We start from the raw sequence: 15,747 nt of genomic DNA on the forward strand, positions 1-15,747 counted from the left end.
CTCTACTAAAAACACGAAAATTAGCCGGGTGTGGTGGCATTACACTTGTAATCCCAGCTACTTTGGAGGCTGAGGTGGGAGGATCGCTTGAACCTGGGAGGTGGAGGTTGCAGCAAGCCGAGATTGTGCCACTGCACTCCAGCCCAGGCTATAGAGCAAGACTCCATCTCAAAAGAGGGGAGGGAAAAAAAAAAGATACAGTATAAACATGTGGAAAACCGAGGGTGAAGGTTAAAAAAAAACAAACTTTAAATTCATTACTCAACATTAAACATCTAGTGATGCTTAATGATGTTAAAAGATTCCCTTGTGTGTAAGTAGCTCACAACTGTGTAGGGCATATAAAACCTGTGTATACATGCAGTATGTGTGTGTGTATAAATGTATAACATATACATAAAAACTAAATTAACCAGATACCATTTTTTTAAAAACTTAAGGTAAGGGTGAGGATGAAGAGAGATGATAAACTCTCGGGTGTTTGATGTAGCTGCTGAGCAAGGAGAATGAAGGTGCAAAGGCTTGCTAAATGTGCTCAAACGTACAGAGCAGAACAACTGTGGAACTGAGATCAGGCCAGACTTGACCCCTGGCAGAGCACAGGAAGCCCAACTGAATGCCAGAAGACGATGGGGCACTACTAAAAATTCACTAGGATGGGAAGGTGGCTCTGGCTTTGGAGAAGATAGGAAAATCTGGTGTGGGGCAAACCATTTTTGAAAAGTGAGCACATACTAAATGGCAGCACCTAACAGCTAACTGATGACATAATTCTGGAGCAAAGATACACCAAAGGCCACCAATTTGTTCAACTCACTCGTGCCTCACACCCCCACCAGTGGCTTAATACTCTAGACTTTTCAATAAGTAACTAACTAGTCCTAATGTTCCCATACCCTACCAGATGTAGTCTCCCTTTCACAGGACTTAAGCACTTGTTACCTTGTTATCCCATGCAATGGAATCACTAGGGGGCAGCGCAGCTGGGCGATGTGACTTTAATCAAGCTAGCACTGAAGCGTCCACTGTGTGACAGTCACTTGAGACACAAGGGTGACTAAGACAAACCCCAGAGTATACATCACATAGGACAACACAAATCTGTTACCCAAATCTACAAAATCAAATGTCAGAAACTGAGCCAAAATCTCTGACACCTTTCTTTCACTAGATTCAAGTTTGAGGGGACTACTATTTAAGCAAATAAACCGTGTTAGGCTGGGCGCGCGGTGGCTCACGCCTGTAATCCCAGCACTTTGGGAGGCTGAGGCGGGTGGATCACAAGGTCAGGAGTTTGAGACTAGCCTGGCCATATGGTAAAACCCTGCCTCTACTAAAAATACAAAATTAGCCAGGTATGGTGGTGCGCACCTGTAGTCCCAGCTACTTGGAAGGCTGAGGCAGAAGAATTGCTTGAACCCAGGAGGCAGAGGTTGCAGTGAGCCGAGACTGTGCCATTGCATTCCAGCCTGGGCGAAAGAGTGAGACTCTGTCTCAAAATAAATAAATAAAAACAAATAAGCTGTGTTTTATGAAATTCAGTACATTCCTACGTAGGTCAGTACCACATAAGAGAACAGATTCACCCGACAACCTTAGCTAGCTTGATGTAGGACCTCTGCCCAACTGCCTCTGTACCTACATTTTCTCGTCTGTTATTTTATATTTCAAATCCTAATTTTATAAAGTTTAAAACCGATCATAAAAATATTTCATAAGTACCAAGTGGTATACAAAAGTTTAACAACAGTTCTAAAATGTTCCTGGGTAGAGCAACAGGCTTGAGGCTATACTGGGCCAGCAGGAGTGCATATAAAACAGGAAACACATCAGCAGAGCGTGCCAATCCAGAACAGACACCTGAAGTCAAGGTCTGTGCTGCAAACTCCCTGCCACTACTGAGCACTGATCCTTTCTCCTGCCGTTAAGGACAGTCTATGGATTATGAAGATTAAAGTAGTAAATTACAGCCTCAGTGATTCAGAAAATCCCACTTTTGGCTCCAAGTGTGACTAATATCCTTCACAGGCAAATCACTTTTCCTTACTCACATCAACCACGTATCTGCATGTCTACGAAGGGAGGAGCAGAGTGTATACAAGACACAAACCTAAGACCCAGTTTCTGCCCTCAAGGAGCTGATAATTTGGAAAGGATAAATCGTATCACAAGCAAAGGTCTGCAGAAACTCCAGGAGACAGCAATGAGAAGTCTCTCCTGGGTGGAGCAGTTGGGAGCAGGATATACCCCACAACACAGCAACACAAGTGGGACTCCACTTCCAGACAGCAGATGGGGCCAATACTGAACCCTTAGGATGATGAACCAGAAAAGATCTGTAGGTGTCAAAGGAGACTAAGAGAGGCTAACTATAACAGAAACCAATGTAGGCCTGGGCGTAGAGGTTCACGCCTATAATCCCAGCACTTTGGGAGGTAGAGGCACGTAGGTCATGAGGTTAAGAGATCGAGACCATCCTGGCCAACATGGTGAAACCCCATCTCTTCTAAAAATACACAACTTAGCTGGGCATGGTGGCCCGCACCTGTAGTCCCAGCTACTTGGGAGGCTGAGGCAAGAGAATCGCTTGAACCCGGGAGGCAAAGGTTGCAGTGAGTAGAGATTAGGTACATAAATGTTTTTCCAGCTTTTTTGGTACTGACAAAAAATACCTAGTACATTATCACCTAATATATATGCATACATAATACACATGTATGTGTATTAACTAAAACAGAGTCTCGTTCTGTTGCCCAGGCTGGAGTGCAGTGGCATGATCTTGGATCACTGCAATCTCTGCCTCTGGGTTCAAGCAATTCTCCCTGCCTCAGCCTCCTGAGTACCTGGGATTACAGGTGCCTACCACCATGCCCGGCTAATTTCTGTATTTTTCAGTAGAGATGGGGTTTTGCCACATTGGCCAGGCTGGTCTTGAACTCCTGACCTCAGGTGATCTGCCTGCTTTGGCCTCCCAAACTGCTGGGATTACAGGCATGAGCCACCACGCCCAGCCTATTTCATTTTTAAAAATGCTTGTCAGGTACCCATTAAACTGATTTGATTATTCACCTATAGGACATGACAGGCATTTGCAAAGCCTTATTCTAGATGGACAGATGGACAGTGAACACTAGGGAACTTTTGTTTTACATGGTTAGACATTTTTCAAAAATCTTTTCATTGAGACAGAGTCTCACTATGTTGCCCAGGCTGGTCTCAAAACTGGCCTCCAGTGATACTCCTGCTTTGGCCTCTCACCATGCAGGCCATGGTTTGCATGATCTTTTTGAATGTGTGAGGATGTGCCTGTAAACTCAGTTACTTATTCCAGAGGCTGTAAGACGGGAGGATCATTTGAGTCCAGGAGTTTGAGGCCAGCCTGGGCAACATAGTAAGAGCCTGTCTCTTAATAAATAAAAAATGCTTGAGATTTGACATTCCACATACTATCAGCTCCCAGTCATTTTGTGACATGATTTTCTGCAATGGAGGATTTGATAATGATCTACATATAACTCACAATTACACAGTTTAAGATGTTTACAACCTATTAAAAATTATGTAGGTAACTATAAAATGCCATAAACAGATCTCCATTTAAAACCTAGAATTCGGCCTGGCGCGGTGGCTCACGCCTGTAATCCTAACACTTTGGGAGGCCGAGGTGGGTGGATCACCTGAGGTCAGGAGTTCAAGACCAGCCTGGCCATCATGGTGAAACTCCATCTTAAATAAATAAATAAATAAATAAATAAAATAAAACCTAGAATTCAAAGGCACTCAGAGTCATAGCTAACAGTTCTTCTCTTCCTCACTTAATATTTGAAAAATAATTTAAGATCTAACTTACTTGCGCTAAAATACACTTCTATATATCAATACCTAACATTAATACTTTGCTAAGATCAAATTTATCTTAATTTATAGCTATTTCACACATGATGCTTATAAGAACTAAAGGTATGGAAGCTGTGAATATGGTGGAGTGAGGCATGCCGCTGTGAACTGGCCTCTGGGCCTGGGGCAGGCCAGTCCGGCCAGCCCCCGGGAGGCGAGTGCATCTACTGGACCGTGCGAGATTCCTTATCACAGGAAGAACATTTTCCTTGACATTTGGGTGCTTTTATATTCATCTCAAAAACAAAATTCTGAACTCAGGACTTGGCAAGTGTCTCTACGTCGTCTCCTAGAGTGTGTAGTTCTACTTCTTTTACCCAGTTACTTTCCTTATTCTTTTTTTTTTCTGCCTCTCGGACTGAACACAGAGGAGCTCCTAGGATTCCAGTTATCCTGCCAACTTCTCCACAAAGAAAGAAGCAACTTGCATAGGTCTTCTGCTGTTTGCTTAATTATAAAGACATCATTTTGCAAAAAAAAAAAAAAAGAGAGGGCCGGGCACGGTGGCTCACGCCTGTAATCCCAGCACTTTGGGAGGCTGAGGCGGGTGGATCACAAGGTCAAGAGATCGAGACCATCCTGGTCAACATGGTGAAACCCCGTCTCTACTAAAAATACAAAAAATTAGCTGGGCATGGTGGGGCATGCCTGTAATCCCAGCTACTCGGGAGGCTAAAGCAGGAGAATTGCCTGAACCCATGAAGCGGAGGTTGCGGTGAGCCGAGATTGCGCCATTGCACTCCAGCCTGGGTAACAAGAGCGAAAACTCCCGTCTCAAAAAAAAAGAACTAAATGTATTAAAAAGTACCTGGGAACCTCCTCTTGCTTTAAAAAGAGCAAGAGGTTCACGGTGGTTCACGCCGGTAATCCCAACACTTTGAGAGACTGAGGCAGGCAGATTGCTTGAGGCCAGGAGTTCAAGACCAGCCTAGGCAAAATAGCAAGGCCCATCTCTACAAAATATACAAAAATGAGCCGGGCATGGTGGCGTGCACCTGTAGTTCCAGCTACTCTGGTGGCTGAAGCACAAATGCCTGAAGCCCTAGAGATCAACTGCAGTGAGCCATGATGTTGCCACTGCTCCCAGCCAAGGCAACAAAGCAAAACCCTGTCTCAAAAAAAAAAGGAAATTTAGTAGGCAGGACAAAGGAATAAAAACATGTACTGGACTACTGGTATTATTAACAAATGATCCATTTTTCAGATGTGATGATGTTGTGATCATATTTTTTTACAAAGATTTTTCCCTTTGAAATGCATGCTGAAGTACTTCTAGATGATGATAACATACATTTGCTTCAAAGTAATCCAGAAGTATGTGGGAGGGAGTGAGAGGGATAGAGTTCACTTAAAAACAAAGAATAGGCAATGGGTATACAGGAAAGGCTACTATATCATGCTTTGGTTCATGTTTTACATTTTCTACATTTTTCTGTGATACATTTTGCATATTCAAACAATCCAACTACACAAAGCAATCTTTGCAAAAACTGGGAAAAACTGAACACTGGGTAATGGGAAAACTGTCAGTTAAAGAAAAGAAAACTAAGCCCTTATCTGTTAGAAACATACTCAAGTATGAAGAGGGCAGGTGTGGTGGCTCATTACCTGTAAACTCAGCACTTTAGGAGGCCAAGGTGGGTGGATCACAAGGTCAGGAGTTCAAGACCAGTCTGGCCAAGATGGTGAAACCCTGTCTCTACTAAAAATACAAATGTTAGCCGGGCACAGTGGCAGGTGCCTGTAATCCCAGCTACTCAGGAGGCTGAGGCAGGAGAATCGCTTGAACCCAGGAAGTGAAGGCTGCAGTGAGCCGAAATTGCACCACTGCACTCCAGCCTAGGTGACAGAGCGAGACTCCATTTCAAAAAAAAAGGTAATATAAGATACATCTACTAGGGTAGTCATAAAAATTAAAAACAGGCCGGGCGCGGTGGCTCACGCCTGTAATCCCAGCACTCTGGGAGGCCGAGGTGGGTGGATCATGAGGTCAAGAGATCGAGACCATCCTGGTCAACATGGTGAAACCCCGTCTCTACTAAAAATACAAAAAAATTTGCTGGGCATGGTGGCGCGTGCCTGTAATCCCAGCTACTCAGGAGGCTGAGGCAGAATTGCCTGAACCCATGAGGCGGAGGTTGCGGTGAGCTGAGATTGCACCATTGCACTCCAGCCTGGGTAACAAGAGTGAAACTCCATCTCAAAAAAAAATAAAATAAAATAAAAACAAAAAAATTGTTTTAAAGTACTAATATTTACTATCACAAAGATGAGGATTAAAATTTTAAAAAATAAAAAGTATTTAAGATAGAATGATAAGTAGCTAGGTTTAGCCTTAAATTATCCTAGCCCACACCTCCACCCAAAAGTAGGGAAGATAGATGTAACAGAAATAGCCAAAATGTTTGTGGTTAGAAGTGGGAAAGGAATGGAGTTGTTTAATGGGTACAGAGTTTCTGTTTGGATTATGAAAAGGTTCTGAAACTAGATAGTGGCAACAGTCACACAACACTATGAAGGTACTCCATGCCACTAAATCATACACTTAAAAATGGTTGAGGCTAGGCGTGGTGGCTCATGCTCGCAATCTCTGCACTTTGGGAGGTCAAGGCAGGCAGGAGTATCCCTTGAGGCTAGTCCAAGACCAGCTTAGGTAACAAAGGGAGACCCCATTTCTACAAAAAAACTAGCCAGGGCTGGGAATGCATGGTGTCTCAAGTCTGTAATCCAAGCACTTTGGGAGGCTGAGGTGGGCAGATCACTTAAGGTCAGGAGTTCAAAACCAGCCTGGCCAACATGATGAAACCCCGTCTCTACTAAAAATAAAAAAATAAAAAAAAAAAATAGTGAGATGTGGTAGCGGGTGCCTGTAATCCCAGCTACTCAGGAGGCCAAGGCAGGCAGATCACAAGGTTAGGAGATCAAGACCATCCTGGCTAACACAGTGAAACTCAGTCTCTACTAAAAATACAAAAATTAGCCGGGAGTGGTGGCACATGCCTGTAGTCCTAGCCACTGGGGAAGCTGAGGCAGAAGAATTTCTTGAACCCAGGAGGCAGAGGTTGTAGTGAGCTGAGATCATGCCACTGCACACTGCATTCCAGCCTGGGCAACAGAGCAAGATTCCATCTCAAAAAAAAAAAAAAAAAAGACACCAGTCAGGCTATTTTGAGGTTATACTGAGCTATGATTGTGCCACTACACTTCAGCTTGGATAGAAAAGAAAAGGAAAAAGGTTGAAATAGTCAATTGTTATGTATATTTATCACAGTAAATAATGACTACATGAGAGTTCCAAATACTAGTCTCTACCTTTGTTTACATATGAAAATGTTAAGATTAACTTTTAAATGTTAGGGAAGTGAAGGACTAGAAAATTCCAGCCCAATCTAGACCCACTGATATTATTCCATTAACAAAATATTATTCAGCGACGGGCACAGTGGCTCACACCCGTAAGTACTTTGGGAGGCCAAGGCAGGAGGGCTGCTTGAGCCCAGGAGTTTGAGACTAGCCTGGGCAACACAGTGAGACCCTGTCTCTATTTTTAAAAAATTATTTAGCTCAAGTAGCAGTTCTTTACATTTTTGCAGTCTCTGAAGAGTGCCAAGATGTAATCCTTTGGTTCTTTTCTGCCCTCGAGGGCTACACCTTTCTTCCATTCAGCAGTCCCAGAGGCTTAAGAGCTGATGTATCACTGCTGCTAAGGCTTCTTTCCAAGGTCATCTACACTAAAGCTGCTGAGCTCTTCCTCCTAAGATGAAGTTTCAGAGCCCGGCCATCCCAACTATTACCTCCTCCTTCACAGGCTGCAGTGTGCTGATGCCTTAAACTATGGTTCCCACAATGGTTCACAATATTCCACATTTATAAAGCAAAGACCTATACTGATCTCACAACAGGTCCTTGTATTAATACAAACCAAGGCAGGGGCACCAAACTGCATTACTCATGCTTTTCCACCACGCACTTGAAGTATTTAAAATAGGAAGAAAAATCACAGCTTCAATTAGGAATATCCTTGGTAAAGCAGTAAAAATGAATCGTGACCCACTTTTGAATACCCTATGTTATGAAACACGGCACTTCTGCTGCATACAAAAGCATGATGGCTGCTCCAGGAGAAGCGGCTGAGCTACACAAGCTGAACTAGCTGTTCTGTCCACAGAACAGAATTTTTCACCTGAAGGAAGTGACAACAAACCACGGTTATTCAGATGCGAGTATCAGTTTTTAAAACATGAAGTTAGTCTGTTGCTTGAAGTAAAACAACACTACTTGTTTTTTGTTTGTTTGTTTTGAGATAGGGTCTTGCTCTGTTGCCCAGACTTGAGTGCAGTGGTGCAATCACAGCTCACTGCAGCCTCAACCTCCAGGACTCAAGTGATCCTCCAGCCTCAGCCTCCCAAGCAGCTGAGACTACAGGCATATACCACCACATCCAGCTCATTTTATTTTTTGAGAAGACCAGGTCTTGCCATATTGTCCAGACTGGTGTCTAACTCCTGGGCTAGAGTGATCCTCCTGCCATGGCCTCCCAAAGTGTTGGGATTACAGATGTGAACCACCCACCACACCTGGTCAAAATAACAGTATTTTTGCCAACAGTAAAATTCAAGCTTTCAAGCAAAAAACAAGTGTTTCAGAAAACTTGTAGCCATCAACGTAAGCCTGACAGCCTTTCAATACTCAAGAGACTTTTGTGACATCTATGGTGATATTAATGAATGACTTTGTCACTATGTAACAAAATGTGTCAACATTTGGAAGATCTGCATTGCTCTGCCTGACTCAGTGAACAGGTATTTTCCAAATCACCAACACATTACAAATGTATGCCTTGATAAAGGATCCAGTCAGAGTGCAAGATAAACTAATTTTTTTTTGATACGGAGTCTCACCCATATCCAAGTACCATGTACAGTGGTGCAATCTGGGCTCACTGCAACCTCCACCTTCCAGGTTCTAGTGATTCTACAGCCTCAGCCTCCCAAGTAGCTGGAACTACAGGTGCTTACACCATGCCGGGCTAATTTTTGTGCCTGTAGTAGAGACGGAGTTTCACCCTGTTGGCCAGGCTGGTCTTGAACTTCTGACCTCAGGTAATCCACCTGCCTCGGTCTCCCACAGTGCTGGGGTTACAGGCGTGAGACACCACACTCGGCCAAATGATGAATTTTTAATGTATGAGTATGAAGAGTTTATTGATAAGGTTTCAGTTTCCATGTTGCAACAAACCTTCATAGAAACTACCGCTTGCTGAGTTTTGGTATAGAATCAAATACGAATATCCAGAATTATCTGATTACTCCTCCCATTTCCAACTATTCATCTGTACAAGGCTTGAACTTCTCCACAGAAGTCAACCAAAGCAACACATCCTAAGAGTGAAGACAGATGCAGGTGTGAGGAACCAGTTGTCTTCTATTAAGCCAGACGTTTAGAAGGCCCCAAAAATGTGAGTACACAGGAAAGCTAGGGGAAGAGTGCGCAGAACAAAGATGACGCCCCCCCCCACCCTGTACTGGAGTGCCACGCTGAACCAGAGGCTCCTCTTCCGTGCAGCAGCCACATACTAGAGCACCTTCAGAAGGCCCTGATCAAGACGGAAAACCATGTAAATCAAGACATGGGAAAACTTCGAAGACAGGAACATTCAACTTAAACAAAAGAAGTCTTAGACATACACACAGCTGTCATTAGGTTCTATCAAAATCATCCAATCACACTCATTTCGTGCCTCAGTACGCAGGTCTACTCAGCTGCACACATGGTGCAAAAGCAACCAGGAGGCAAATACTCTCCTGCAGCTTCTAGGGGAAGCTGGCAGCTACAGTGTGATCCTGGACAGACACTCAAAGAGTCTGCTTTGTATATTCTAAGCTTCCGGAGAGACTCCTTGAAATTGTGATGTCTTCCCAGAACACTAAGCTTAATTTCTTTTTTTTTCTTTGTAGACAGTCTGGCTCTGTTGCCCAGGCTGGAGTGTAGTGGCGTGATTTCAGCTCACTGCAACCTCTGCTTCCCTGGTTCAAGCAATTCTCCTGCCTCAGCCTTCCAAGTAGCTAGGATTACAGGTATGCACCATCACACTCATTAATTTTTGTATTTTTAGTAGAGATGGGGTTTTGCCACGCTGGCCGGGGTGGTGTCCAACTCCTGGCCACAAGTGATCCACCTGCTTCGGCCTCCCAAAGTGCTGGGATAACAGGCATGAGTCACTGTACCCAGTCACTAAGCTTAATTTCTAATAGCAATATAAATTGTAGGCTGAGAACTGTGGCTCACACCTGTAATCACAGCACTTTGGGAGGCTGAGGCAGGAGGATCCCTTGAGCCCAGGAGTTTGAGACCATGCTGGGCAACATAGGGGACCCTCTATCTCTATAAAAAATACAAAAATTAGCCAGGTGTGGTGGTGCACCCTGTAGTCCCAGCTACCTGGGAGGCTGAGGTGGGAGGATGGCTTGAGTCAGGGAGGTTGAGGCTGCACTGAGCTACGATCCTGCCACTGCACTCCAGCCTGAGGGTGACAGAAAGAGAGCCTGTTCCATAAATGAATGTTTCTAACTCCTATGTGGGGAAAATGAGGCTCAAAGAGGTGAAGGAACTTACTCCACATCACACAGCTAACACATGGCTTAACTGATAAACTCTGGTCTGCCTTCTTCCAAAGTCAGGGCTTTTGCATGAACCCTCATGCAGAGACCTCTTAGCAAATCCAAGTATTTCTGGTAACACTTTTCATAGCAGATAATGGTTTGGATTTAAGCAATGGAACACTTGCAGTGAAGAAAGAATAACAAACCCAAACAACTTGACATCTGACAGTTAAACAGCATTTGAAAATAAGCTTTTCAATACTTTTACAGGCCCTAGTATCCGTGGAAATAGCTGTAGTTTTTATACACTGCTTTCTTTCCTATGATATAGAAGTCTGAAAATCTGCTTAGCGACAGAAAGTAGAATGGTGGTTGCCAGGGACTTGGAGGAAGGAAGCAACAGGGAACTACTGTTCAGCAGGGACAGAGTTTTAGCTTCACAAGATGAAGAACTGAGTAGATGGACAGCGGTGACAACTGAACATTATAAACACACTCAATACCACTGAAATGTATACTGAAAAATGGGTAAAGTGGCACATTTTATGTTATATGTATTTTACTACCATAAAAAATTTGGATAAAATATGCTGAGAAATTTAGACAGAGATGCCAGGCTTAAAGATTCAAAGGTAAGAATTCTAAACTCTCAGGCTAGGTATGGTAGTTAATGCCCGCAATCCTAACACTTTGGGAGGCTGAGGCGGGAGGATCACTTGAGTCCAGGAGGTTCAAGACCAGCATGGGCAACATAATGAAACCCATTTCCATTTAAAAAAGATTCCAAACTCCTTAACTGAATCCTGATAAAGAAAATTTGGGCCAGGCAGGGTGGCTCACACTTGTAATCCTAACTTTGGGAGAGCAAGGCGGGAGGATCATAAGGTCAGGAGATCGAGATCATCCTGGCAAACACAGTGAAACTCTGTCTTTACTAAAAATACAAAAATTAGCTGGGCGTGGTGGCACATGCCTGTAATCCCAGCTACTCAGGAGGCTGAGGCAGGAGAATTGCTTGAACCTGGAACCCCGGGTTCAAAAAAAACACTCCATCTCAAAAAAAAAAAAAAAAAAAAGTAAATTTGGAGTTTTGCCAGTTTTTAGATAGCACCATTTCAGCCACCTCAATTCTTGCTACCTCAGATTTCTCATCTCAAGATCAGTGGTTTTCTGCTAAGCACTCACTGCCTTTGTTACAATTAGAAATGTAACAGTAGCCGGGCGCAGTGGCTCACGCCTGTAATCCCAGCACTTTGGGAGGCCGAGGCGGGCGGATCACGAGATCAAGAGATCGAGACCATCCTGGCCAACAAGGTGAAACCCCGTCTCTACTAAAAATACAAAAATTAGCTGGGTGTGGTGGTGCGCGCCTGTAGTCCCAGCTACTCGGGAGGCTGAGGCAGAAGAATTGCCTGAACCCAGGAGGCAGAGGTTGCGGTGAGCCGAGATCACGCCATTGCACTCCAGCCTGGGTAACAAGAGTGAAACTCCATCTCAAAAAAAAAAAAAAAAGAAATGTAACAGTATTACTCTGCAATTCACTGCCAATGTCAAATGAGAAACTGGAACCTCAGAAAGATAATTTAGCAAACTGCAAAACAAAGTCCATTCAAGATCTGATACAATCAACTCCTGATCATTTGGAATTTTGTTTTGATTTGCCTGCTGAACAATGAAGTCCCTGGTTCTCTCCCTGGCTGCTGCCAGGAGAAAAACACAGTGGTTCCACATTGTTTCCTGACAACTGTACTAGTTATTAAACACAACTACAAAGATGTATAATTACCAAACTATGTTTTAAGATTATAACTGTTCATTTTAAGCCCACCATTTCTTTCACCTATGACCCAAGTGATTTGGAGTTCAGATGTATTAGCCTGTCTGAGGCATTTCAGACAAAGGAAAAGGTGCCCATACAAGTACCAAACAAAGCAGTGTCAAAACTGCTTTCCATAGGTGGCAATCTTCCATGATGCTTAAGCATTGTAAAGCACTGACATCTGCTCATGTAGACGTAATTAAAATAGTTAAGGCCCACGCCTGGAATCCCAGCACTTTGGGAGGCTAAGGTGGGTGGATCAACTGAGGTCAGGAGTTCCAGACCAGCTTGGTCAACACCTCGAAACCCTGTTTCTACTAAAAATACGAAAATTAGCCAGGCGTGGTGGTGCGCACCTGTAGTCCCAGCTACTGGGGAGGCTGAGGCAGGAGAATCGCTTGAACCCGGAAGGCGAGGTTGCAGTGAGCTGAGATCACACCACTGCACTCCAGACAAGGCAACAAAGTAAGACTCTATCTCAAAAAAAGAAAATAATAGTAATAGTTGAAATTATAGTTTCAGAGTTTTTCTCCTTAACTATCCTACCTTACTGCTACATTTCAGAGATCCTAGTAACTGAGAACTACTAATTTGATGAAATTAAAGTAACACTAACTCTGGAATAATAAATGCTTCTACATAAACTACATCTCTCCATGTCTGGTCCTGTGAAATTTCTCCATTCACTCCAAACACATGTATAAAGAAAACATGTGGCCAGACGCAGTGGCTCACGCCTATAATCTCAGCACTTTGGGAGACCCAGCCGGGTGGATCACCTGAGGTCAGGAGTTTGAGACCAGCCTGGCTAATATGGTGAAACCCTCTATCTACTACACATAAAAAAAAAAAAGCCAGGCATGGTGTCACAAGCCTGTAATCCCAGTTACTTGGGAAATTGAGGCAGGAGAACTGCTTAAACCCAGAACGCAGAGGTTGCAGTGAGTCAAGATCATGCCATTGCACTCCAGCTTGGGCAATGAGTGAAACTCCATCTCAAAAAAAAAAAACCACATGTATAAATAAATACATAAATTCACCAGGTTTTGTAAACTACTTTTAGGAAGCTGAGCAATACTTTATGTACTTTTAGAAGAATATGAAGCCAAATAGAAAATTCCAAGTACGGCCGGGTGGAGGTGGCTCATGCCTGTAATCCCAGCACTTTGGGAGGCCGAGGCAGGTGATAACAAGGTTAGGAGTTCAAGACCAGCCTGGCCAAGATGGTGAAACCCCGTCTCTACTAAAAATACAAAAATCAGCCAGGTGTGGTGGCAGGTGCCTGTAAGCCCAGCTACTCAGGAGGCTGAGGCAGAGAATTGCTTGAACCCAGGAGGCAGAGGTTGCAGTAAGCCGAGATCAGGCCACTGCACTCCAGCCTGGGAGACAGAATAAGACTCTCCCCAAAAAAAAAGAAAAAAAAGAAAATTTGCAAGCAAGTCAGATGGAAGATGCTTAACAGTAAAGAGACTTTCTATTAGGAAGTTTAAGTGAGGCACAGTGTACCTAACTTCTATCAGTTTCTGGAGTACACCTGGGCATATAGCTAATATTTTCATTTGCCTGTGGATATTTGAAATGAATAGCATCTTAAGAGAATTTACTTCTGATTGTTCCAGGCACTCCCAAATATCAAAATTTGACACCAGAACATCTGGCAAATTTGCCTAAAGGAATAATTTTTTTTTTAAATCCCCAAACTCAGTTTAACGAGGCCACCTTGTTGTAGTACCAATGCAACTAAAACTTAAATTGACCACGCTCTTTAAGAAGAATTTTCCTGGGTACTTCTGTGAAAGTTTTTTGGAACTGAAAAAAAAAAAAAAAAAACCCTAGTTATTAAATTTCGAAATGACTTAAGAACAAATGTGATGTCTAGAAACCTACCCCAAAGGCGATAATTTTATGTCATCCAAACATTTCTTCTTTTATTAGCAAATAAAATGTTATTTGGAATGACAAGTAGCTCCACCCTCCCCAACACTTCCACATTACAGTATGGTGAATGGTATTAGCTCCACTCCTGCACCAAAACAAGCTTTTGTTTGAGCCGTTCCCAAACCAAGGTATTAAAAGTGATCATTCTTCACCAAACAAAGACACTTTTGGACTGCAACCCAGGAGACTGAACACCTCAGTGTGTACTATTGTGGTGTTATCCTGGGAAAGTAATCCTTTCCGCAAGAAAACACAAACAGCCTTGTCCTTGCCAAACAGCAATGTGTTCATAGCCTAAAATCTAACGAGGCAACTATTAAAAAAAAAAAAAAAGTGCAGATTCCTGGAATTAAACACTATGAGCTCTCTATTCAAAGATGTTTCTTTTAAACAAGGTGTTTCAATTACAAATAGTCGTCTGCATTTGACAACAATCAGGACGAGGCTAAATGCGGTTTCTTCTCCAGGTCAGAGCGAGAAACCAGAGGGAAATAAAATTGTGCCAAAAAGCACGTAGCACCTGTCAAGGCACTGTGACCCAACAAAGATTAACACAAAGAAGCCACGATGGATTTGGTCATTCTTGGTCTCTCCCCGCCCGCAGGGAGTCCTACCAACCCCAGGCCAGAGCCGCCAAATCCCAGCCACACGCGTAAGGGGAAGAGAATCGCGCCTCTCGCCTTCCGACCTTCCCCAGTCGGCTGGCCTCATGGCAAAGCGGCCAAGGGCCTGCAGAGCCGGCAGACAACAGAGGTCCGCGAAAGAGGCCAGGACAGGAGCGGGGAAGGCCGTGTGGCCCGCACCCCGGCGCCGCAGCTCAGCCCCGCGCTGGTCCAGCCGTAGGGGGGATGGGGCTAGAACCTGGCGCTCGTCTCCGGGCACTCTGCGCCGCCGCGGCCGAGGCAGGGCAAAACCCTACACGTTGTCGTTGGCGGGAAGCAGTGGAAGGGATCCGCCTCGCGAGCAAGACCCCCGGAGCCCAAACGCCGCCGCCCCCTCTCCGAGCGCGCCATTTCCAGGCCCTGGCCCTCCAGGCGCCGCTCCTAGGCCTCCGCGGGTCCCCGCGCGGGCCCCCGACTCCGGACGCCCCGGGTGAGCGCAGGACGGCCGCCTCCCTGATAGCCCCGACCCCGCCGGCCCCCCAGCCCACGCCGGAGCCCGCGCACAGCCGCCTCACCCTCTGCCGCCGCCGAAGCTGCTGTAGGCCCGATCGTCGTAGGTATCGAAGTCCGCCATTTGCCGTCTCCGCTCCGAGAGAAACCAGGGTGAGCGAGGAAGGACCCCGCAATATAACTCCCCCCGCCCCGCCGCCGGGGCTGTCCGCCGCGCCGCCTGATCGCAAATCGCTCGGCCGCACGCACGCGCGCGCGCGCACGCACGGACGCTCGCCGCGCCGCGCCGCGCAGCGCCGGGCCTTGGGCCCACCGGCAGCTGCTGGCTCCGCGCGCTCTAAGGCCCACGTGGTGCGGCGGCGCCCCTGCTGGACGCCTG

General features: G+C 45.0%; 1 protein-coding gene across 1 annotated transcript in view; it reads right to left on the reverse strand.

The window, feature by feature from the left end:
* EIF4H (eukaryotic translation initiation factor 4H) overlaps nt 1–15,537 on the reverse strand; it is a 28,889-nt gene extending 13,352 nt beyond the window's left edge. The window contains exon 1 of the mRNA XM_012449062.3: nt 15,434–15,537. Coding sequence (XP_012304485.1) covers nt 15,434–15,492 — 59 coding nt within the window. The 5' untranslated portion in view covers nt 15,493–15,537. The remainder of the gene's footprint in view (nt 1–15,433) is intronic.
* Nucleotides 15,538–15,747: the final 210 nt, after the last annotated feature.

This window comes from Aotus nancymaae, unplaced genomic scaffold (genome assembly GCF_030222135.1).
Source record: "Aotus nancymaae isolate 86718 unplaced genomic scaffold, 86718_ANA_hifiasm-v0.15.2.pri h1tg000012l, whole genome shotgun sequence".
Classification (NCBI taxonomy): Eukaryota; Metazoa; Chordata; class Mammalia; order Primates; family Aotidae; genus Aotus; species Aotus nancymaae.